We start from the raw sequence: 26,058 nt of genomic DNA on the forward strand, positions 1-26,058 counted from the left end.
GTATAGTATCATAAGATACAATGTAAATTTGTAACATTCATTAACCAAAATTAACAGGCTAATTTAAGTATTACATTAGTGTATATAAAAATCATTGTAACCAAGCTTGACATCCTTTCAGTCCCACACTGTGCTGCAAGGAAGTGGTATATACCAATTTGGGAAGAAATTTTGCAAGTCTTGAGCAAGTGCCCAGGTTCATTATTACACTTCTGCTTCCCTTTAAGGCCAGTAGTCAGTTTCCTCTCTCCTGAAGGACCTGATCATGTTTGTTCCTAAATTAATGCAAGTCTCCACAATCAATTCATTATCTTAAATAAAAGCAAAAATTTATTTAACATAGGGCAGAAAATAGAGAAAAAGAATCACAAACAAAATAAATGTTATTTTTCTTCTGCTTGATGACTAACATTTTATGAAAAGCCCAGAGAGCTTAGCTCCAAGTTCAGCTCTGGATAGTTTTGGTTGCGCTTCCCAAAGACTTCACATAAGTTACCAGAATCTCCTCTCAGCACAGCTGGCTGTCAGCTGGACTTGACACATTTCTTTCAGAGAAATGCTTTATTTGTTCTTCAGGAACCATTTTGAGCTCTATTCCTTCCTCTGTTACAGTCTTGTGTGGTTTCGCAAGTCCAGATGCTAAGTGTTGCCTTTAGCACATTTTATATTACCTTACATTAGAGGCCTGTCCTCATTGCACCAAGTTAAATTGTATTTCAAACATACTTGATTAGGTTCATTATTCCTTTTCTCTGGACACACAGTCTTCATTTCCTCCTCTTTGACTTGCATAGCCATTGCACACACTTGGGAACTAAAAACTTATATAAGCCTGAGCTAGTCTCATTGAACACCTGCAAAACCTCCCCTTTGTCATCAATGGTGCAGGTCCAGACACTAATTAAACAGCCCAGAAGATTTCACTTTAGACGCTTTGGAGCCTAAAGGGCTTCCTCACCTCCTCTCTTTTCACTTGAAGAGACATTTTCCTTGCTGCAGTTTCTTTTAGCAGTTTTTCTTTTAATGAATATTTCATGCAAGGTATTCTCATTATTTCCTTGTTGAGTAGAGTTTGGAAAACTATACACCCAATGTAATGCCAGAGTAGATTTTGTTCCTACTGGACAGTAAGACATCAACATTCACAATACTACAATATGACACTGAGAAAGCACATATAGGTCTTGTTTTGAACTGTTATATCAATGTTCACTCCATCTTTTATGTAATCCGATGCACACAAATTCTTCCTTCCTCTTTTTAAGATTCTGTTGCCATAATGACTATGTCAAGGTTTCTCATTACATAATATTTTGTTTGAATTAAAATTAAAAGTTTGCTCATAAGACTCAGAATTCTTGACTCTAAAAGGAGGAAAGTGTAGTTTCTAATTGCATTTTTTTGCATAGCAAAATTATTATAGTACTAAGACACCCAAACCCAAGTGGAAATTAGTTCCCTACACCTTCCTCATAAATAGAATGCAAACTGCACCACAGACACGTAAAACAGTTATTTCTGTGAGTAGAAGCTACTGTCTAATTTTTTAAACCGTAAGAAATGCATCTTGTAGTTCCATCCCAGAAGATGCTGTTCTTCTGAACCTTTTGGTGCTGGGAATCACGGTTTCCAAAGAAAGTTAATGCAAGGCTATTCAGTTCATTTCCAAAAATTCCTGATTCCTGCATTACCTATTTAGTTTCCTGTAACAATTCTTATACCTAAACAGAGTGGCTAGAATAAAGTCACAAAGCATCAAGAAAGTCACTCCAACAGATATATAGCATGTGCTTTTCATCCAAAAATACTGAATAGAAAATATAAATAAAAATGGCCATCTCACACAGAAAGCTCTGATTTTATTTATCTGCTTGATTTGCATAGAAATGAGTTTCAGTGGTCATCTTTGTCACAATTTGAGTCTCAGGTGATGACATACAGATGGTTTAAGGACTGCATGTTTAAAATACCATGCAATCAAAATAAACATACTAAATCCTAAATACAGTCAGTCAGTGGTCCTCTAATACACTTGCACAGCCCCACTGAAGTTAATTGGATCGTACAGGTATAACAGAAGAGATACATTGGTCCAATGACTGTAAACATGTGGGGTAAATGTGCTTAATTTCCAAATGCATTAACACCAGAAATTGATTTGGAATTAAGCAAACTTCCATACATACCCCAATTAAAGGCCTGACCCAGCAGTCTTTTCAAACATACTACTCCCTTTGAAATTAGTGGATCAAGCATGTTACAAATGCAAACACTTAGCTCAGACATTGTATTATCACACTATAAGCACTGTTTTGTATTTTACATTAGACATCAAAGCATAACATCTAAAATTTTTATAAAAAGGCAGCAATTGCTATTTTGACATCAAAAGTTTGTTAAAACATAGTAAGGCACTGTTGGATTAACCAGTTTTGTTTCATGCTTATCTTTTTTAAACACTATGCATAGTGAAATAAATATTGTAATACTGATCTTATTGTAAATATCTACTTGTATACAAAATGATATACTGAATGTTAAAATGATGCACTGTTTTTTGAATATATTTGGTGAATTTTACAATCAAAAGATATACATTTATTACTACTATCATTTCTCAAAGGTGTTTTATGGATGCTTAGCGTATATATATTGAAAAAATTTCTACTCGTAAAGAAAGTGCTAAGAATCAGACAGTTTCAAACAGATTAGATTTCTTTGCTTCCCTCACTGAAGCCCACATCACAGTTTAAAATTAGATTTACGCTAATTTGTTATGGCTTTGGTTATGATTGTAGAGAAATTCTGCTCATGAAGTGAATTATAGAGTATTTTGGATGGTGCAGTCAGCTACAGGAATGAAATACAGTATTTTCATTGACACAGCCAAAGTAAAAGTGTCTTGCTATATGCAGATAAGTTACAAAGAAATGTATAACTTCTGGAGTTGCTCTTAGTTGTTACACTGCATAACTATTCATATTTTATTAAGACTTTGGCAGGGTGATGCATTAAAATATTGTATTCTCAAGTCCATGATGTCATTCCTCAGAAAGCCATAAGTGCTTTGGTTTAACAGCATCAATACAATAATTTATCCTATAAATATCACTAGGTGTTTTAAATCTTTTTTGGACTTTAGATTCACACAATAGTGGGCCACATACAGACTTTCAATATTCATAGCTTGAATGTTTAAGTGCCATGCTTACAAGTGATGTTAGTACATTTACAGATCACACGGGCTTGATCCAAAGATACATGTCACAGGTGGAGCTTCTTCTGAAATCTGTGCAAGAAGCTCACATGGCTCTGATCCTGTGTGTGTGTGTGTGTGTGTGTGTGTGTGTGTGTGTGTGTATTTCGATGTAGGATCAGGTCCGTGGAACGCATCTCAGAATCAGGCCCAGAGATATCAAAATGTAAAAATATGTCTTATCAAATACTATCATAGGTAAAAATATCCAAACATGACTTTGTAAACAAACATACCAGAAAGGCAAAGCTGTATTCATCAGGTTCAAATCGTACCCTGTCGTCAATGGGATTACACAGATTGTAAGGCCGCGTGGGATCTGCCACTACATAGTCACATAATGGAGACGGTCCCACTGCACACCATTTCCCTAGGGTTCAATGTTCATTTTGAAGAGTCTCTTCTGCCAACCCCCCTCAGATGTTCAAGCGCTGGGCTCAAAAGTATCATACTGTAACAAAACCCGCAGAACTGAATGAGGAATCAGGTTTTCCACTGCTGGGGGGTTGCGGGGGGGAGGTGTCGGCATTTTGCCCAATATATTTCTAACCTGCATGGCTTCTTCCTTTGATTTAATGAGCAACACAGTATGAAACATGTCCACCAGTGAGGACTTCCTGTGGACTCCAGTGAGCACATTGAGAGAGTCAGAGATTGGTGGGGAGGTGACGGAAAGTCATTCTTCAAAGCTAACTTTCAGAAGTCCAGCTGACAAAGATACATTCAGACACGTTCAAATCCAGAATCAAAGTCTTCCTATGATTTCCAATGTCTTTTTCCATTTGTTTACATCAGTTTATAAAATGCACTAAACAAACATTCTTTGCTCATGTACAATATTTAAAAGCAGATCTGCAATTTCACCAATCACCACAATGCCTAAAAAAAGTTTGCTTTCTCCTAATAAGGGAATTTCCTTCAGATCCCTCCTGGTACCCTCTGAAACAAAAGTTTGGACTCAGGCAGGCCATGGAGCAAGCTCAGAAGGTCAATACACTGCACCCCTGTTGAACCAGCATGGACAGCAAGTTCTAGAGTTTATGGCTTTCACTAGAAAATGCCCTTCCACCAGATCCCTCCTGTTTAAATGTGAGGGCCGTTCATTCAAGCACTCAGTTGATCTTAATTGTCATGCAACACAAGGGAGAAGCACTTTCTCAAGCAGCCAAACCACACAGAGCTTCAAGATGTTTTTGACTAATGAATTATACCCAGAAACAAATGGGAAGCCAATGCAATCTGTGGAGCACAGGTGTTAGCAGGTTTCACAGAAGGAGCATATAATTAAGGGGGAGGCTGCATTTTGATCTAGCCGTAGTTTGAGTAGTCTTCAGGTGTAGCCCGACATAAAGAGCATTACAGTAATCCAATTTTGAGGGCATGATCCACATCCAAATGGAAAGGATCAGTAGAGATTAACAGCATAAGGCTATTACAAAACAAGGCATTAGGGCCATTCAGGGCCATACCAGCCATACTCTGCTGAATTCTCAATTTTCTCTTTTCTTTTGAGAATTCTCCTTCATGTCATGGCAATGTTTCCCCTCAAGAATGAAGGCTGGAGATAGCCTCTGCTGGAGCCCAGTGCTGGTGGGGTGTCAGAAAACGATGCCATTTAGTTGTCACACTCAGGGGAAGGGTGTGCAATCTGTAGCATAAACACATGCTTCTGACAGGCTAAACTATGGTCAAAAGAATTTGGGTTGAATTGTTAACTTGCAGACTCACATAAAGTTGAGCAGTAGCATGCAGAAGCAGGATAGGGCGTTGAAGCGTGCAAAAAAAAGATCCAAGGGAATCTCATCTGTGTGCTGTCCCCACGTGATTAATTTCCAGGCAGACAGCAGTAAATTATTGGACTTTGTAGTTCAAATGTTACAACTACTTCACCCAAAACTAGTTAGTGGGCTTGTGCCTGCTCTTGTTGAATTCAATGGCAAAACTCCCACCAAGATCACTGGGAACAGGATGGGACCCAGTAAGAATATGTATATTGTTCTATATGGTCCCCGAAATGCCTTTCATGACAGCCTGCTATATAAGCAAGTAAAATCTATAGTTTTAAGCAACTATGGTACATAAATTGTACCTTACTTCTCTAATAGATACTCAAATTACCCCTAATCACAAGCCAAAAGTGGAAATAAAGCAGAAGAGGCAACTTTCCAATGACATGGGCGTGAGAAGTAATTCAAGAGAAATTTAAAAACAGCAGTCACCCTGAGAAGGGCTGGAAATCCACTTCACCTCGGTATAGGTGGGAGCGGTGGGACACCTCTTTCCCTTCGGCCAGAGCCATCTAGAAATGAAAGAAAGAGATGGCTGTGTTCATCAGGATCTATTTCTTTCACACAGAAGAGCGTGCCCAAGCTCCTCATGAAACGATTTGTGAAGAACTACGCATTTTAAGTACCCGTATGATCCATTTTATGAGCAGTTTTGTGTAGTTTATTGGATGATTTATTTACCAAGATAAGAAATATAAATGATGTACAGAATAGTTCCTATTAAGCAACTATTTAATGCCCCAAATGCCAAAAAGCATGTGTTTTTTCTGCCTTTCGGCTCTTTCTGCCTCTTGAGGACACATCTACAACTCTTGTTAGCGTTAATAAGAGTTATCAGTTCTACAAGGGCATTAAGTCTCACTGTGACTTTAAAACAAATGCAAATTGTAATAAAAAAAACACTGAAGTTCTACAGTTTAAGTGTGATAAAATCTCACAGCACCATTTCTCCACAAGAAAAATTTTCATCCAAAAACTAGGCAAATTAAATTTGAGAAGGGTATACAGTTCCCAGGCCCTCCCCCCACTTAAAAAAAACTAGCAAGTTTAATAGGACTTGATCCTGCAAACAATCTTTCAGTGTTTCCTGCATGGATAGGGTGCGAGATCAGGCCCTTAGACTTATAAACCTTAACTTATTAAGAGGATGTTGGTTTCTCCCATTTTTACCCAAAGAGATTTTACATATTTGTGTGTCTATAGAGTCTATTCTCAACAACAGAAGAGGGACTTGCACAGGGAACACCTACAATATTTGTATACATGAGAACTCAACCATTAAATTTCTTCAAGCCAACAACAACAAAAATATTGGTAGATCTATTAGGCCCTATTCTGCCCTCCAACACCTTTACAATCCCAATGGGAGTTGTGTTTGCATGTCTGAAGGCAGAATTATGAGTTTTTAGGTTGGACGGTGTGTGCAGCCTATAGCGAATAGAAAAGGGGTAATGGTAATTAGCAGAGAAATTAGTAAACTCAGTCTACTAAGGGAAAGCAGATAAATAGAGATGCAAATTGTTCCCAGTTATAAATATTTTTATCCCCCACTACTCTGTATAGGTTCTTTCACCACATCCATCACTAGGCCATCTGAAGGCCTGACTATTATCTTTCAAAATTAACAATATTTGGCAAAACAAAAACAAAACCAAAACATACCTCTGCTTTCATTCCTTGCTAGTTTACTGGGGTAACTTTTGTTCATTGGTACATATGGCTCTGGAGGTGGTAGGTCAGATATCGGATGGAAGGAAAATCTGCTTTCCCACTCATCTGGAGAGAAATAAACAGTTACAGGAAAATTTTAAAAGTAACAATTCTTAATAGAAGAGTTGTGTAGTATTGATATTATTACACATTCTGTTTTGCAGTACCTCCTAGAAGCCAAGTCATAGATCAGAACCCTACTGTGCTAGATGCTGTACAAACACAGAACAAAAAGATGGCCCAAATTAGCCTGAATTCACTTTATCATTCATTGATCATTTACGTCATTGCACCTGCCTTGTCTTATTGTTTACAATGCTCCATAAAAAACAAACTAAGAAACATAATCCAAACAGGAGTCCATTGAAATCCACAAGAGTCCTAATAGTGCGACTCAGAATGTTATATGAAGACTCAGTGTCTTCCACCCACCTTCCCGTCTGTGCAGAAGAACTTAGCCTTCAGGTTGAGATTCGATGCCCAAGGGGATGGTGGCTTCAAGCCTTGGCATAGATGGGCCTCCAAGAGCTGCCTAAGCTAAGTTATGGTAGTTTCCCTGGGCTACCTTACAGGCCACAGCGCTGCCTTGAATCTCTGCAGTGCTGTGTGCTGGGGCCCCGTCTGCCCTTTGCCCCACCCGGGCATGGCCCCTATGCTATGGCTTGTAAGGGGTAGTCCTTGGAGGGCAGCCTTATGACTGTCTTTTCACAGTGCCTGTGCTGGGGGGATCCTCCCATAGTCAGCTATGAAGCTTTTAGAGAGTCTCTTTACATTACTCCGGCCCTTGTACGCAGCGTAAAGGGCCTGGAGTTGGTGGGAGATCTCACTCTAGGTGGTTTCCTGATTCTAGATTACCTGCTGGTGACATCAATATTGCACCCACTTATGCATATAATAAATTTGGCCCTACATATTCTATATTAAATTAATCTTCTCTCCTACTATAGAAATGTGTAGTAGGATTCAGGGTGCTGAATTTGTATTACAGTATTTAGACCTCATCGATGTACAAAGTATCCAAACAACTAGAACCACTATAGCATCCAATAAAATTCAATCTTCAAAGAAAAAAGAAAAATTAGCAGCACTGTGAGAAAATGCATAATCAAGGAGAAATGTGCAACTTTTGTAAAAAGTGTGAAGATAAAGCTAAAGGTATCAGTATTTCTTCAACTGCTAGAGACGCACATTTCCCTGTACAATAAAAGAGGGGTCGGATTCCAATGACATATTAGTAGTAAGTCAAAATCCTGGAAAAAATAAATAGCCTGTGCTCAGATTACACTGTCCTGTATCTGAATGCAGATGCTCAAGGGGCAGAATAAGGGCACACAGGCAACTTTGTTTTTTATCATTTCCAGCACTTTGCAACCGTAACACTCTTGTAATGTAGGTTTTTGTATGAGGTCATCCAGCTACGACCTGAGTGAACTTTACCAACAATTGACCACAGGATTGATTATTTTGGGGCCCAGATTTACATTCCTGAGGCAAGCAAGACTCACCTGGATTTCAATTAGAGTTCTGCTTGTGTAGGAACTATGTAGGTTCTGACCCCTAAAGATGATTTGCACAGAAAAAACTGGTTGCATCCAGTTTTGCCTCTTATGCTGCATCAAGAAAGCTCAGAAGGATTATTTTATAGTCTTATTTTCTGCTTGCTTTTTAGCTTAGAAATATCAGGAATGTCAAGTCTGGTCTTTCCTGATTTTGTTGGGAGATGCAAATGAATATTGTGAGCTCATGCCTGAATTGAAAGGAAAGGACTGATTCATCTTTAATGCACATATCCTTTATCCCCACTGTTTAGTAGCCAAAATGGAAAAACCCAAAAAGTTTTAAACAGTTTGACTAAAGATCCCTTTTCTTCTCTACTGCTCAGCTTTTACTTTGTCTCCTGTGATGTCGTAATCCCACTACTTCAGTTGTCCAAAGGGTTTCAGGGCAGAGGAGACCTGAATTTTTAACATGGAAAAAAAATCCTTCAGGCTTTCTTTATACAGCAAAAAGAAGTAAAGAATGGTACACACGTTTCCTCTTTTTAGGTTACTTTTGAATGGTTATTTCTGAGGTCCAGTGCTTGCTGAAGTCCCACTGGCATGCTAGTATGTTCATGTCAGTCGTACTGTTAACTTTGCACTTCTGTTTTCCACATTAAAATATTCAGATAACTCCATATGGCAGGCCTTTTTAGACCCAAGTTACACCTGGGTCAGTCAGGAATAACTCCAGTGTAAAACTGGTGAGAGCTCAGAATCAGACTTCAAGCATCAGTGAAGTATCTCATTTAACATTGGGGGGGGGAGGGGTGTCAAATGCTGATAGCTTTACTTAGGCAAAGCTTCTGAGTGATGAGAGAGTGATATGTTGAGTATGTCTGAGAACACAGTTCACCTTCACATGACGAGTCCTGGAAGCCATTTCTGATTGCCGATGATTGTGCAGGAGGTGGTGGTGGAGGAGGAGCTCCGGAACCAGGTCTGTCAGGAGGAAGTGGAGGCCTTGGTCCACCTCTCTGGTTTTCTAATCCTGCCCTGGAAGGCAGCTGTGGAGTAGCAGGCAATGCCCGTGAAATGCTGCCATTTCTGTTTACAGGGGGAGGAGGTGGAAGGGGTCCTGAATCAAGACAGAGACACAAATCAATAATCTATTGTACCATAAAACCTACTGTTATTCTATCAGCTCTAAGCATTGTCGTCTTGCATCGCTCTGAAGGGTGTCAGATAGGACACTGGCTTTGATGGGCTCCAAAAGCAATGGGGAGGGTTGTCTGCCTCCTTCAGCCTGAGGGAGGGATTGCAGTAATGTAGTGTTTGACATCTCTTTCCTGATCCACCCTCCTCTGGGTGTGGCTGATCTGCACAGAGTGCAGGTTCAAGGGGAATGTTTACACAGAAAGGAGGCTTAAATGTCACCTTTCCACTCCCTTTGCCTCATATAGCGTCTGTGCAGGGCTGGTCTCTTCGTTCCACGTTGTTAAAGCAGCTTTAGGGCTGCATTAACTTATGCTGGCTACAAATGGTCACAAAGGGCTGAAACCACAATGGAGCATCAGGGCAGCACAGAGGGTCCAGGCCATATCCCATTTCCTTCAGCCACACCCTCTTTTAAGGTAACGGGATGGGAAGTGGTGTAAGAGCTCTCTGAACCAAGAGAACATAAGAGCGGCTATACTGAGTCAGACCAATGGCTCATCTAGCCCAGGATCCTGCCTCCAACTGTGGCCAGTACCACAGCTTCAGGGAGAGTGTACAGAACGGGACAATTTTGGAGTGAACCACCCCTGGCTTCCACTTCTGACAGTCAGAGGTTTAGGGTCACCCTGATCATCTTGGTTAATAGCCATTGATGGACTTATCCTCCATAAACTTATCTAATTCTTTTTCGAATCCAGTTATACGTTTGGTCATCAAAACATCCCATGGTAATGAGTTCCACAGGTTAATTATGCATTATGTGAAAAGTACTTCCTCTTATTTCTGTTAAACCAATGGACTATTAATTTCAGTCGGGTGATGCCTGATATTTGTATTGTGGGAACGGGTAAAACACACTTCTCTATTCACTTTTTTCTACACCATTCATGATTTTATAAACCTCTATCATATCTCCCCTTAGTCATTCATTTTCTAAGCTGAACAGCCCTAGTCTTTTAAGTCTCTCCTCATATGGAAGCCATTCCATACCCCTGATCATTTTTGTTGCCTTTCCCTGAACCTTTTCTAGTTCTACTATATCCTTTTTGAGATAGGGCAACCAGAACAGGACACTGTATTGAAGGTGTGGGCGCACCATGGATTTATATAGTAGCATTATGATATTTTTCGGTCATATTTTCTATCTCCTTCCTAATAGTTCCTATCACTCTGTTAGCCTTTTCGACTGCTGAGCAGAAGTTTCCATAGATCAATCTAGGGGCCTCCAAAATCTCTTTCTTGGGTGGGAACAGCCAATTTAGAATCCATCATTATATATGTATAGTTGAGATTATTTTTTCCAATGTGCATTACTTTGCACTTATCAATGTTGGGTTTCATCTGCCCCTTTGTTGCTCAGTCACCCAGTTTTGTGAGATCCCTTTGTAACTCTTCACAGTCAGCTTTGGACTGAACTATCCTGAATAATTTTGTATTGTCAGCAGACTTTGGCACTTCACTCTTCACTCCCTTTTCCATCCACGCTGGGTGTTAGGACCAGATTCTGCCAGTGGCATAGTGTAAAGGAGAATTCAGCTCAATAATGGCAATGTTAAACAGTGTGGGATCAGTTCTCTCTCTTACACAAATACTTGCTGCATGCCAGGCTCTGCTGTGGTTGCAGTACATCAATCTGTCTCTGAATTAGAAACAGACCTCAGACACAGATTTTAACGTTTCCAATGTCAGTATATTTGAACAACTGTAGCGGTAACATGCCTAGAGCCAGCATGAAAGATATCGCACATAATGTGGGGCAATTAATCAACACAATAAAACTCTCCTAAGTCATTTTTTTATTACAAGTATTCCCTCAGCTCAAAGAAATCTAATTACATCTATTAAAGATGTATTACAGATACATCTATTAAAAATAGATCAGCAGATATTGTGCCACTATCCAAAAGCAACGTGTCACAAGAAATCCTATGTACTTTGTGGTTTACATTTACATGCTACTACAGCTTGCAATCCTGCAATGGTGCTCCACCTGTGAAGGTTAATTCATTTTAGTAACTTTAAGATAATGAGAGAAATTATTCCAACTAAAAACAATGTAAATATTGGAAGGATATGGATTAAGAAGCAAACACAAGGTCCCCTTCTATTTACTATATCATCAAGAAGATTGTTATTAACAATAAGGGTATAATCTATGTTCTTGAACATTAGTAATAAAAGGCACAGGGCAAAGTATATTATGAAATATCACCATGGAAACAATATTATTTTTGTTAGAAATCTGCATATGATAAGTGACAAAGTTGACTCAAATATAATGACACTTGTTATGATAACTACTGTTGTAACATCTATTAAAATAACGTAAATACCACCATAAGTGTACATGATGTTTAACATGCAGAGAGCCTGTTTCTGCAAACCTTTACTTGTGAACATTGCCACTGACAAACTGTACTACTCCCGGGGGGTAAAGATTACTCATCTAATTGGACCCACAGATAAAACAAGTTTGTTGCACCAAAAAATATAATCATCAAACATACTGTTTGTAGTTGCTATTAACTATGATAGTAATAATGAATGTGTAAATACTACAGCATAATTACTACTACTAAAAAGGACTTGAGTGGAATGGTGCTTGTAATCAGCCCAACTGAAGAAAGGTAGTATTACATGAAATAGCAAGTACATGACCCATGTGCCTGCAAAAATAACTTGCAAATCAAACTCAGGTCATGGTAGTTAATTCAAGTCTGAATAGTGATTTTTAAAGATGTAACTGATTAAACCAGTCAGTTACACTTTTTCAGTGAAAGGAGGACTTCAGTTTTTAAAACTGATTGCCATTTTGGTCTATAGCTTCAATTTATATGGCAAACAAACAGCAAAGCATGTCAATCGATTTAAAGCTACAGCTCATATTACACTCTGAAAAGCATGAAGGAAATTGGTGTTGGAGGTAAATTCAGCTACTTCACTGAAACCATGTGGATAACAATTAGTTTAGTCATTACAAGGGTGGTCTGGAGAGCAGAAAAAATGCACACTGCCATACCTGATCTGCTAGGTGGATCTCTTACTGGAGGAGGAGGCCGCTCATTTGGAGGGGGAGGAAGAGGGCCAGATCGACCTGTCCCAGGCAAGCTGGGAGGAGCAAGAGAACCTAGAGAGAGATTCCTTTGTGGAAGACGTGGCATGTCATCATTTCCACTGGAAATGGGTGGAACTGGAGGTAAGCCTGGTCTGCCTGGAGGCAGGGGTGGAGCCTGTGAGACAGCGGGTGGCCGAGGTGTGGAAGGAACGGGAGGTTTACTGTTTTGAGGTGGTGGAGGTGGAAAGGAAGGTTCCCGGTTGACGGATGCCCTGTTTCCTGTTGGAGGTGGTGGTGGCGGCGGCTTGTCATCTGTTGACTTGCCAGGTGCAGGAGGAAGGGGAGGTCTGTTAGAGAAAGAAGGTGAGGAACTTGGAGTCGACTGGCGAATAGATCCTCCGAATCCTGTATTTCTGTTTCCTGGGAAAGATGGAGGGATAGGCCCTGTGCTGGTTTGCCTGTTTGCTCCTGGCACAGGAGGGGATACTCTGTTGTGTAAACCTGATGGAATGGGTCTTGGAGTATTTGGCACTGGAGGAGGTCCTGTATCTGGTTTGGAACCAAAATCAGGTCTCGGAGGTGGCATTCGGTTTCTCTGTGGTTCAGGAGGGGTACTTCTTTGCCCCAAAGAAGGCCCTGGAAATCTCCCTGTGGCACCTGGAGGTGAAAAAGGCTTGGCAGATGTTGTTCTTGCTCCTGGTGGCAGCATGGGAGGTCTGTTTCCTCCAGAATCTGGAAACAGAAGTAAATACTACTCACATCAGGGTAAAGGGCTGGGCAATAGGCAAGAGAAGGTAAAACACACTGAGAGAATGGGCCAAATTGTCAAGTCTTTACTTGAATGCACTGGGAGTTTTGCATTGGATGTAAGGACTGACTGAAGTCTTCAGGATTTGTCCCCACAAGACTACTCAATAGGTAATTTAAAAGCATTTGTAGCAACAGCTCCAAAGTAGCCATTATGTTCTATCACAGCAGGACGGCATACAAAGGATACTTATGATAGACTAGATCAGTGGCTCTCATCCTTTCCAAACTACTGTACCCCTTTCAGGAGTCTGATTTGTCTTGCGTACCCCCAAGTTGCACCTCACTTAAAAAACTACTTGTTTACAAAATCAGACAAAAATACAAAAAAGTGTCATAGCACACTATTACTGAAAAATTGCTTACTTTCTCATATTTTACCGTATAATTATAAAATAAATCAACTGAAATATAAATATTATACTATATACTGAAAAGTAAGTACATAGAGCAGTATAAACAAGACATTATCTGTATTAAATTTTAGTTTGTATTGACTTCACTAGTGCTTTTTATGTAGCCTGTTGTAAAACTAGGCAAAATCTAGATTAGTTGATGTACCCCCGGAAGACCTCTGCATACCCCAGGGGTACACATACCCCTGGTTGAGAACTATTGGACTAGAGCGATTATGGACCATTGCTAATGATATAATATGATTTATTTTCAGGCTTCCCTGATGCAAACATTAACAGCATGGAGGGAAGAAACTCTCCTTGGAAAAACTGTGAAGAACAATGATTTAGGGTTTTCAACATGTGAGCAGAAGCATCTTAACTGTCAATCAATATTTGATTGCTAGAATTCAGCAAAAGGAAAAGGACTTGAAAGTAATACAGAAAAAAAACCCCTCTCCCATTTCTTCCCTCTTCCAATATCCATTTTTTATGGATTTGCTTGTGTTTCTCTGGAAGAGGCAGTTTTGCAATTGAAGAAACACTGGTCTATTATGCTGGGAACCTTTGGATTAAGAAGAGTTCCCAGCACAGACTAACATAGATAAAACCACCTCTGAAAGTTTGTGTTGCGTCAAAATGTGCTGAAAGATTAAGTTAGATCTGTAATGAGCATAGGCCATTAATAGCATCCTAAGTACACATTTAGATGGAGCCATTACATCCTCTCATGTCAATAATCACTAGGGCCCAACCTTCCTCGACAAGTGGCAAATCCACAATTTTATAAGTCTTGCCCGCCACAGAATCTGCTTTGTTCCACGGGGCAGCTCCTTTGAAAACCTGTGACATGCAAAAAAGTGTGTATGCCCAGCTAATGCATGCTGCTGATGATAGCTTGCATAGCAGCCAGATGGGATGTTTGCCACATACCTTAACAGGTAAATTATGCCCCCTTGGGGTTGAAATGGTCTCTCCAGTTTAAGAGGAGGCCAGTTTCCCTAGGGCTTAAGGGAGTTCTAGCTTGGAATCCTCTTGATGCTACACTTTGAGGGTGCGCACACACAGAGCAATGGACTGGATCTGGCCCTTATTACCGTACACCACAGGGGAGGTCTCAATCCCTGAGATTTTTATTTATCAGTAATACCTTCAGGAAGGGGTGGGGGGGGAGGAAGGAATTTAACTTCTCTCCCCCAAATATCCCTATATAACATAGCACTAAGAATGAAACACACAAAGCCAAATTTAAGTCTGAAACTGCATTTCTTTTTAACTCCCTTCCTTGTACCTAGTTACTCAAGGGATGACCGTACCTGCTATAGAGATTGAAATACTGAGGCACAAGAGTGAATGCTGGTTTTCTTCAGAGTTTACTGGGTGCAAGAGTTTAAAGTTAACCCCTTAATGATATTTTAGTTGTATTTTGTTTACATATGTTTGGAAGCATTCCCTGAGCCAAAGAACTCTTGCATTATTTTATTACTCTTGTATGAATGTTTTTGTAAATTTATCATTAGAAAGCTTTTAATATTCTTGACTGAATTTACAGATCTGGGAAATCCTCCTTACCTGTATCTCGATTTGCTGCAGATCTGAGCTTTGGCATTCCTGATTGAAACAGGCCTCCTAAGCCAGGTGGGCCACCTCCGCCATAGCCACCACCGCCACCACCACCTCCTCCTCCGCCACTTCCTCCACCACCGCCGCCACCACCACCAGATCCTTTGGGTTCTGTTGAAACAAAAATCAGGAATTTTAAAACATAGCCAGTATTTTTCATATCCTCTCCTTCTTCTTGTCGCTGTCTTGGACTACAGGATTATGAAGCAGGCACAGAGCAGAAGTTGGGACTACAATAGGTTGGGGCGATGATAATTCCATTCAGCCACACTTTCATGTTGGGCTTCCATTTTTTCCCATGCCGTTGGTCCCTAATCCTTCTCCACCTTCCCCAGATTTATAGGCTTGGTTATAGATGGAAGAGCTGTCCTGCTGGTGGTGGTCTGACCAATTTGGAGGCTTAGAATGTGCACAAACCTCAGTCACCAATGGGGTTGCTACCACAAATACATATTGAACAAAGCCCCCCAAAAGATCAGTGAGTTGTTTTTAAAGATAGTTTTGGGAGGGCCTAGGAATGGATTTTAGCTTGTTTTTCCAATCGGTAGAAATGGTCATAATATAAAAATACTTCTTTCTACTCTGACCATGACAAATATTGACACCGTAACTGAAATGGCACGTGAAAGTATTTCCCTGGTTCTAAACAAAGGCAAGGGACTGCTTTAGAGCAGCACAGTGCAATGAGCAGGGCACAGGATAGGGACTCAGGAGACCTAGGTTCTGTTCCCTGCTCGGTCACAGATACCATGTGAACTTGAGCAAGTCATTTCTCTGCACCTCAGTTTCCACACTTCTTTAAAAAGGGGAGAATGGTATTTTCCATCCTTTGTAAAGGGGTTTCAGGTCTGCGGATGAGATGCACTATTCAGTAATCTCTCCCTTAAAGAGAAAAGATGTATTTATGGGGAAATGCTCAATTGCACCCTTCCCCTTTGTTAGGCACACTGGGCCAAATTCAGCTCTGACTCGCTTAGGGTGTAAACCTCTGGAGAGTTCCTGCTATGAGACTTTAGTCTTTCATCGTTTATTAACTCATGCAAACAAGAAAATAGACCCCATCATCTTTAACGTTACTATTTAATCTACCTTTAATCCCCATTGATTGCCTTGCCATGATAGCTCCAATTCAGCAGAGTAGTGAAACATGTGCCTAGCTTTCAATGGGAATACCCACATGCCTCAGATTAGGCACCTCGCTGAATGCAGCCCTAGATCTACTTTGCTTGTTTTTTCTGGTTCACTTTTAAGAAATCTCATTCCTTTCAGTGCTTTGGTGTTCTTCAGTCATCTTCCCATTAAAATCCAGGGTTAAAACATGCTGGGCTAGACCAGGCTGTATTTCTCTACACCCTTCTACGTGGAAGTCTGGATTGAGTGCCTGTCAATGTGCTTTCCGTCAGCTAATCTGGCTGTGAAATGCCTTCTGTCACCAGACAGCGGCCCCACGACCTACTAAAGGGATGGGCTTTTATTTTCTTGATCCTCTTTCCTGTTTCTCTCCTACCTTCCCAGAGTTCTTAGGAATGGTGCTTTTCCAGTCTCCTCTGCATCTGCCAAGTGGAGTTCTGATGCACTGTAGCAGCTCAACTGGATGGAGAGCCTCCTCCAGCACAGGTAGACTGTCATGCAACTGAGTTGCTACAGAACACTATCTGGCAGGTTGAGCCACACAGCATTTCTGTCCCCAGACTGGAAAGAAGTAATTGGAAGAAGCTTTTATTGGACCAACTTCTGTTGGTGAGAGACAAGCTTTCAAGCTACACAGAGCTTTTCTTCAGATCTGGGACAGGTACTCAGAGCATCACAACTAAATACAAGGTGGAACAGATGCTAACACATATTGTTAGCACATATTTATTCAAGGTGAAGTGGCCTGTTAGCACCTCTGCATGCATAGAACATAAATGTCTAGCTAGGTAACTCTAGAGGAGTCACCCCAGCATGGTGCGACCGCACACACCAGAGTGACACCACCCAGGTGTAGCAGAGGTTCAGAGCTTTGGCTAAGATTTTGCTTAGAGATACTGGGGTCAATTAATAAATAAAGGACTCAACCCGGGCACTATCTCAACGCTGCACATACTTTTGCCTTGTTGTGCAGAGACTTTTAGTGCATTACAGAAAGACTGTAATGAGATTTAAAGAGCGTTTCCATGCACTTGATCAAAAGTAGAACATTACTAAATAATTCAGGAGATATTTTTAAAATAACTTGTATATAAATATGTAACTGTTTCATATTAAATGGTATCAGACTGATTAGATTTTCAAGCATTGTAACAGGAAGATCAGAGACTCAGGGAACAGTACATACTTTTACCAGATATTTTTAAGCAAATTAAATACTTTTCTGGATCTTCTCTTTCCTTTAGTGTTTCCATCCATATAATATGGACACCTAGTCAGAGCCAAAGGGCCAGTGGTACCTGTGGAATGCAGGTTGCTTCTACCACCCATCCTGGGCATATACCAGCAGCTCTCATCCTCCTGTCCTGACATCAAGATGCAGTTCCTTTTGTAATTATTAAAACAGCCGACCATTTCATATCAGTGGTGGGTGCAGATATTTTTATATACTGCTTTGAAATTAAGAATATTTTTATAGCCATCTAAAGAAGTACTTAACAAAAAAATCACTGCAGTCTGCCTTTAAAATAAGCATGTACTGCAAAACTCGAAAGCAATACACTGTTTTTCCCCATTCCCCACCATTACACTTAGTTGTGCCAATTACATTTTGCTATAGACTTACTAGTTAGCACACAAATTACTATACACATTTTATAAACAGTAATGGATATCTCAAGTGATTTAAAACATGCACTAATATAGCAAATTATTTGACCATTTACAATAATTTATTTTGCCTGACCATCCTGCATTTCTTCACCTGCTGATTATAAAAACTATTCTAATTTTGCATATTATTAACTCATCATTCATTAACTACATTAAAATAAACAGAATTGTACTTACGGTCTAGGACAGGGGCACTTCTATCATTAGTAACAGCCTTTTTTAGCCTTTTTCCTTTGCTAATATCAGATAAGAGAGCATTTCGCCCTGCTTGTTCAGACCTGTTTAAGGAAGGCTTTTCGGTATTTGCCTGCAAAATGAAACAAATAAAGATATAAAATAAAACTGCAGCATCCTGCTTAAGTAAGGGGTGTAATGGATACCTCCATTTTTAACCCAAAAGCAGTCAAAATGAGTTTCGTGTCACAGTCTCCCTCTTGCAAATGTGGCACTAAAAGCAGTTAGCCTTGCAAACAAAGATTCTGGTCCCCAAAAATCTACTTCTGTTTCAATACTCAGGATCCATTGCCACACCAATGGTGTATTTTGAAACAGTCCTCTCTTCCACCCAGCATTCAGAGTCCATATTTGATACATATGAAGCCAAGATGGAGGTGTCTTTTTTAGAAATCTCAATTTAAAAATATAATTGAAAAGATGGAACTGAAAAAAAAAAAAGGTTGCTATTTTGGAGAATGAACGACAGCAAACCATACACAGTGCTGATTTGCACAGAAAGATTGAAGTTCTTGGGGGAAAAAAAACAAACAAACAAAAAAAAATCACACTGAAGTACATAATATCCAAACACTGGATGCCTCGGAAGGAAACCAAGCATTTGGCTACTGTTTTCCTTCATTAAATCTATCTGGAAAATGTTGATCCTCCACTTCAAACATCACAGGCCTTTCTGATTTCCAGTCAAGGTTTTAAGATTCCCAACCTCAGTTGCATCTGCTTTGTCTTTTCAGAGTGTAATTTTTGCATTACCTCAGCATTCAGAAAGGGTAATGACAAGTTTAGAAAAAGAGAGGAAATGTTTCGTATTGTTATACAAAATACAAGTTCCAATCTTTCCAGACGTTTCTAAAGTCTCTCATGACTGAAGGAAAACACGTTACTCATTCAGACTGAACTTGTTGCATTAGGTTTAGGAGTAGCAGCACTGCTTGTATTCCTGCAAGGAGTACATTCTCCAACCACGGAGGGAATCCCTTACCCGAGTCCCAAATACATGATTTGCACAAAGGTCCAGAATTTGCCCCTTTAAATATGACCCACATAGTACATTGTAACAACAAATATTTTACATTTATATTTCATGTGACTACTTCTAAGTTGAAACTTACCAGTGCAAGAGTTGGGGGAGGCGGAGGAGCTGGAGGGGGAGGGACAGGCATGGTCTACAGTGGAACTTTTCCCGATATTGCTATGAAATCTGTCAACAACAATGAGATACAGTAAAGTAACAAATCTATAACCTTTGTATTCACACTTTATCCTGACTGCTGAACCACATGCTTAGCTAACAGATTTAGCAGCTACATTTTCTGAGGGTATGTCTTCACTACGGATTGGCGGGCAGCGATCGATCCAGCGGGGATCGATTTATCGCGTCTAAATCGATCCCCAAGTGCTCTTCTGTCGACTCCTGTACTCCAGCTCGGTGAGAGGCGCAGGTGGAGTCGATGCGGGAGCGGCAGCAGTCGACACACCGTAGTGAAGACACTGCGGTAAGTCGATCTAAGTACGTTGACTTCAGCTACGTTATTCACGTTTAGGTCAGGCCTGAGCATAAATCAGTGTTGGGAGAATATTTTGTATTTTAAACGTTGACAAGAAACAGCCACAAGTATTAGCAGTAGTGACATACATAAACTGGGTGTCCACACAAGATTTCAGTGGCTTGCAACTATGAGAATTCCAGGTGAGATCAGGTAAAGATGTCTGGTTACCAGGCAATACCACCACAATCTATACGCAGTGTGTGGGGATTCAGTTGTGCATCTTCTGTTGATGGGCTTTATTACGCACTACTCTCTCTGGTGGCAGGCACTTGAGAATGTGCACTAATAAATAATGCTCAGTCAAAATTCCCATCGAATCCCATGAGATTTTCTCCTGAGCAAGGACTGCAGGATAAGTCTCAGTGATTGTCACACAGCTAAATCTCCAAGCATCACTTTGAAAAAACACCCTTGGCTATTAGAACTTTTAAATTGGTACTTTAAAAAGGCTGCAGTCCCCTAAGAGCGATTTAAACTTGGGGGGGGGGGGCAGGAAGTTTGTTACTTCATTTCTCTTTGGGAGCACCTTACTCCCTGCGGTGTGCCTGGCCAGCTACTCTGGCAGGCCAGTAATATGCCCAGCCACGGCTCCTCTCACTGCCCACCTGCTTCCTCACCAAGGAAGGCAAGCAGCCCACTCTCCCCCCAACTCAGCTGGAGCCGCAGTCGGCTGCCCTTACCTGGCCATGCAGCAGAGAGGCCTTACTTCCGCACATGGCCGGGTAAGGGGCAGTCTAGCCCAAAGCGTTTGGGGATCTACAAGGATGAAAAGCACTATATACATGCACATTATTATTGTAGCAGAAACCCAGGCCTCACAGTAAAACGTACTTTCAAAAGAAAAATCTCAGCTTGGTATAGGAACAGACTGAGGGGGTGTAGAAGAGAGAAAGATTTCCTACCAAATATTGTGACAGCAAGTTATCAGCGACAGGCACAAATGACACTTTCATGAACAAACATTGGCGGGGGGGGGGGGGGGGGGGGGGGGACTTGCACAAAATTGCCCAACTGAGAGAGAACAGACTACTCCTCTGCAGCCAACCTAGGCTATGTCTACACTTACGGTGGTGTGCGGAGTATAGGCATTACATGTGTAGCTACATGCTGCAGTGAAAGGCTCCAGGAGCTTCCTCCCTCCTGCCAGAGCTCTAACAGCAGGCAGGCAGTGGGCAGTGTAATGGTGGGTGGCACTGCTTGGGTGTGTAGAGAGCCTGTGCAGGGTACACACCCTGGGGGCTCCAGTATGGAGGGCCCTCTACTGGTCTTAGCAGAGCCTCACCATCAATGCTGATATTTGTACCCGTGCTAGCTGGATGTGCAGTGTCTGTACTCGACACGCCACTGTAAGTGTAGCTATACCCTTCGTGTTTTGGCTGCTGAAGAGGCTCCATTGGCAAGCAGCACTAGAATAATAGAATATCAGGGTTGGAAGGGACCTCGGGAGTCATCTAGTCCAACCCCCTGCTCAAAGCAGGACCAATCCCCAGACAGATTTTTACCCCAGTTCCCTAAATGGCCCCCTCAAGGATTGAACTCACAACCCTGGGTTTAGCAGGCCAATGCTCAAACCACTGAGCTATCCCTCCCCCCAAGCTCAGGAGTAGTTGACACAAAGTGTTTGAGGGATGGCCAGACAAGGAGGGAGAAGCAGGATGGGTCAGCATGCTGACTGCTGCTGAATGAAGGAAAGATCAAATTCCTGGGCCACAAGCTGCAGCAGCAGGAAAGAAGAGATCATCACAGAGGGGAGCATTATATACTTGCCTGCCTCGTTGCCATAGGTAAGTGGAGGGAACAAGCACACATTTAAAAGGAAGTGGCTTCTGGAATAGGAAGCTAGTTTGTTATTTAAGATGCCTCCTTTTTCCATATGTTTTTCTTTTGCCAGTTCAAATAAACAGGCATTAGTAGAAGGTGCCACTATCAGTCACTCAAATCATACCTATGCAGAACAGGTAAAAAGTAATGGGAGTGGGAATAAAAGATATCCTCCAGGGTTCCATGCTGACAGTAATATTATCCATAGTAGTTATTCAGAGGAATACACAAATCTTATTTTTTCCACACTTATTTTTGAAGTCTCAAAACAAGATTTGCATAAAACAAATTGTACTTCAGCTCTACCTCATGCTAGATAGAATACACTGATTAAAATCCGATTAATGCTAGAAAAGGGAAGTTCAATTATCTGAGCTGTTAGTAACCATCTGGATTTGACTCACCACTTCGCAATTCTGTAATATCTCAGAAATGACAAGAAGGTTTAGGTGTGTTAGAAAAAAATCTTGGTTAGACATAGATTTATATCTTAAGATGCTGGAGTGTTTCAAAGAGGAAAAACAACTTATTTTCCTAGTTATTTGTAAAGTCATAAAAAGCATTGCAAATACACTTAAAACAAAATCCATGCTACACAGAGGAGAGGAGAGAAGGAATTTACATAGGCTGCAGTTTAAGAAAGCACTTAAGAATGTGCTTAACTTTAAATATGTGCTTTAGTCTCAATGTGCTTAAGTGCTTTCCTGAATTGGGACCTCAATGAATACTGCCTAAAGTCTTCAATGGGGGAAGAAAGGGGGGAATACACCACCAGTTTGAAATCTAACTAACTGGGGGGAGAAAATGGAGTTCAGAATGGTTTCAAGCACTACTTCTGCCTTGGAGTGTCTCTGCCAATGTTTGTAGGTTTATAGTCTCCTTTAAAAAAAGTTTCTCTCCTGTTGCACTGTGAGACACCAATAAAAATGAAAGGAGAAGCTGACTAAACTTACTGAGTCTACACACAGCGCTGTCAAATACACAAAACCAAAGTGATAGAAATTCTCTTTGATCTTTGTAGTGGTAGGAGTTACCTCTAATATTAGTAGTTGAAATATTATCAGACAGAAGTAGGTGTTAATTGACAGTATTCCAGTAAATTCTGAACATTTCTTTTCAGAGTTTTGCATATTTCCAACTCTTATGATCATCAAATAAAAATGTGAACAAAATAGTATCCATTCCCAATCTTTTTGTATATATTTCAAATCTGAAATCTAACAGAAGAGCTAATTAAGACATATGCAGCTTTGTTCTTCAACTTCCGTTTAAAAAAAAAAAAAGTCAACAGGAAAATTAGTTCTTACAGCAAACCACCACCATCCTGTTTCTTAATACAGTCTTTTCATAGCTGCAATTGCCTGCACAATTACTATGCCATCATACGGGGGAGGGCGGGAGGAGGAGTGTAAATAGTCGTGCTTTTCACTTATAATAAAATCTTAACTCCTTCAGCTGAGTGAAATGGGAAATAATTTGTTTTCTTTATTTAAATGCTATGGCAAAAAGCTAACAAAGGCAGTTTGCTTAAGTCATTGCAAATTAGTGACACCATTGCAAATGCCCAGAAAAAAGCATCTTTAGCAGAAGGAGAAAAACATCTGGTCTGAAATGTACACTTCATATATAAAAATGCATGCATGTAGGCAGCTCAAAGATAAATCAGTGAGTAATTGAACTAATCTATTCATGTTTCATGTTGAAGACTGAAATAAGTAACTGGTAAACGAACTATCAAGTTTTGCATAACTGTACTATTTTAGTTACCCTTCCTTTTTAATGGGTCATTTTAGACCAGCAGAAATTGGCTTCTGAAGAAGCTCAATGGGGTGGAAGTGAACTAAGGCTGCAGATAGGCCTGGAAGCTTAATAAACTCAAATCTCTAAGGAAACCCCTTAGCCTAAAACAGGCCTCTCTCATCTTCCTAATCCCCCACTCATTAAATAAATAAATAAATTAATGGAGATATCCCATCTCCTAGAAGTGGAAGGGACCTTGAAAGGTCATCGAGTCCAGCCCCCTGCCTTCACTAGCAGGACCAAGTACTGATTTTGCCCCAGATCCCTAAGTGGCCCCCTCAAGGATTGAACTCACAACCCTGGGATTAGCAGACCAATGCTCAAACCACTGAGCTATCCCTCCCCCCGTTAGAAAAGAGGTGGGGAAAAACAGTCACTAGGCAATGGCCTGTCTTTCTATCCTGCGTCTCCAGTGGCAAATGGTCCCCTCGGCTCTCTCCCCCATGTATCTCCAGTGACCCACAGGTAGAAGGCTAGAAGCTGTTACGAAGGACTGGGTGAGGTGGGAGTGGAAACAGGAAGTGCACTCCTGGTCCCAACAGCATGGTGGGAACCCCCATAGTCTGCCTAGTGCAGAGTTGCTAGGGAGCCCCCAAAGGCTCATGAAGCTTTGTGAGCATGGGCTGAGATTCAACAATGCGCCCAGGCTTAGGCAGAGTGGGTTGGAAGCTTGATGCAAGAATTTTGCATAGCTCTAGTCACCTTATACTGCTGTTTGGCTAGTCTGTGGTTTTGTTTTCCACAGGCCGAGTAAGTAATTATACAATAAGCAACATTTTTTAAGGCTCAAATAAATTAAACACGCAGACTAAATGTGAAATAATAAAGCTGTACTGAGGCCTCCAAAATGCTATTAGATCAACACAGAGGACCAAATTTCTTCCTAACGCAGCCCCATTGAAGTCAATAGGGTTGCAGTGGGAGTAAGTCACTTCAGAGTTTAGTCCAGTGTACTCCATTCCACTGAAAGGACGACTTGAAATTTTGTACCAAAAACAACTCCCCATCCTTGCAACTCTGATTCAGCACTGGCCTGTGTACATTAAATTTTGTACAGTGTAGTCGTTTCTTTCCTTCCTTTTTGTGAGCAAATACCAACATGCTTGATCTGTAACGTTTTATCACTGAGCCTGTAGGAAGAACAATGTACTGAAAATGAATAATAGCTCTAAAATGTTAACTGTAGTCCTCCAATGAAAGCTTCAATAATTGTGTTATGTTTGGCAAACATATTGACTCTTTCTCAGCATGCAACAGATTAAAGATGTGCAGAGGCAAAGATTCCACTTTTAACAAATAGGAAGTATACTCAATGGCTGACAATTAACATTTAAATAGTCTGGATTTGTAACTGACCCATGCAGTGTTATTGTATCTGTGTTGGTCCCAGGATAGTAGAGAGAAAAGGTGGGTGAGGTAATATATTTTATTGAACTAACTTTGGACCAGCTTTTATTGGACCAGCTTATTGGTCCAATGGAGCTAGCGAACAGGATGAGCATACAGGGGAGTTTTGTGAGGGAGCTTTCCAGGTGAAGGAGGTGTGACCACATGACCCTTGGGTGAGTTTGTTGTCTGGTTGTTTGTTGTTGTGTGCTTGCTTACCGTGTGCCTGTTGGATTGACGATTATAGTGAGGGCTGTATGGAGGTCTGCATGCTGAACCTAGTGACCTCCTAGGCAAGGCTGAGCACTTCCTAATGAGGCTCTATCTGCCATCCTTTGATTCGTAATCCCTTTAGGAGCCCTTGACCGGGGGTGGGGCTAACGCAGGGAGAACAAGGGTTTAAAAAGCCAGCTTGTAAGCGACCAGAGGAGCCAGTGAACAGGAGCAGCAAACGGGAGTTCTGTGAGGGAGTAAGAGAGCCAGATACACCTAAAAAACATTCTCTAAACTTAGGCCAATGAACACCTTTCCCCCCCCCCCCCCCAAAAAAAGAAAAAAGAACAAAAAAACCCAACCAACCACCCCACCCACACCTGCAGCAGTAAAAATAATGCAGGCAGAAGTCCAGCAGCAGCGTGGAGGCTATCCAGTTTATTCCACTGAATGCAACAGGTATGATTACCTGCCTTGTGTGCAGGTGGCATGTGTGCGTGCATTGGTATAAGCAGCGCACTGTTCTCAGAGTTTGAGTACGGGCTGTGGAGACCAGAGGGGAGCTAAGGGAGACAGAAAGGTACACAGCCAAGACTTTCCGGGACACAACAGAGCGATCCCACCCCCATGTCATGGCCTCTGTGCTGTTGAGGAGGATGAAAGCCTTGGGAAAGGAGAACATCAAGCTGGAGCAGAGGGGAAATGATCCCATAGTTGGGACCCTCCTTCCAGATGATGTCATGGTATCCTCTTGAACCGAGGATACCTCTGTGGCAGTGGAAGAAAAGCAAGTTAGCAGGAAGACAGAGATAACAGTAATGGGGGATTTGATTATTAGAAATACAGATAGTTGGGTTTGTGATGACCAGGAGAATTGCATGGTGAATTGCCTGCAGGTGTGAAGGTTGCAGACCTCTCAAGAC

The 26,058-nt window shown here is 41.1% G+C and overlaps 1 protein-coding gene across 1 annotated transcript in view; it reads right to left on the minus strand.

Annotated features, from left to right (window-relative positions):
- Positions 1 to 353: 353 nt before the first annotated feature.
- WIPF1 (WAS/WASL interacting protein family member 1) overlaps positions 354 to 26,058 on the minus strand; it is an 81,169-nt gene continuing 55,464 nt past the window's right edge. Inside the window, exons 2-8 of the mRNA XM_024212915.1 lie at positions 19,478 to 19,566; positions 18,309 to 18,438; positions 15,279 to 15,440; positions 12,469 to 13,236; positions 9,148 to 9,369; positions 6,706 to 6,819; positions 354 to 5,555 (exon numbers count right to left, since the gene is read on the minus strand). Of these exons, the coding sequence (XP_024068683.1) occupies positions 5,500 to 5,555; positions 6,706 to 6,819; positions 9,148 to 9,369; positions 12,469 to 13,236; positions 15,279 to 15,440; positions 18,309 to 18,438; positions 19,478 to 19,528 (1,503 nt within the window). The 5' untranslated portion in view covers positions 19,529 to 19,566 and the 3' untranslated portion in view covers positions 354 to 5,499. The remainder of the gene's footprint in view (positions 5,556 to 6,705; positions 6,820 to 9,147; positions 9,370 to 12,468; positions 13,237 to 15,278; positions 15,441 to 18,308; positions 18,439 to 19,477; positions 19,567 to 26,058) is intronic.

This window comes from Terrapene carolina, unplaced genomic scaffold, assembly GCF_002925995.2.
Source record: "Terrapene carolina triunguis isolate 2854851 unplaced genomic scaffold, T_m_triunguis-2.0 Scaffold62, whole genome shotgun sequence".
Lineage (NCBI taxonomy): Eukaryota > Metazoa > Chordata > Testudines > Emydidae > Terrapene > Terrapene triunguis.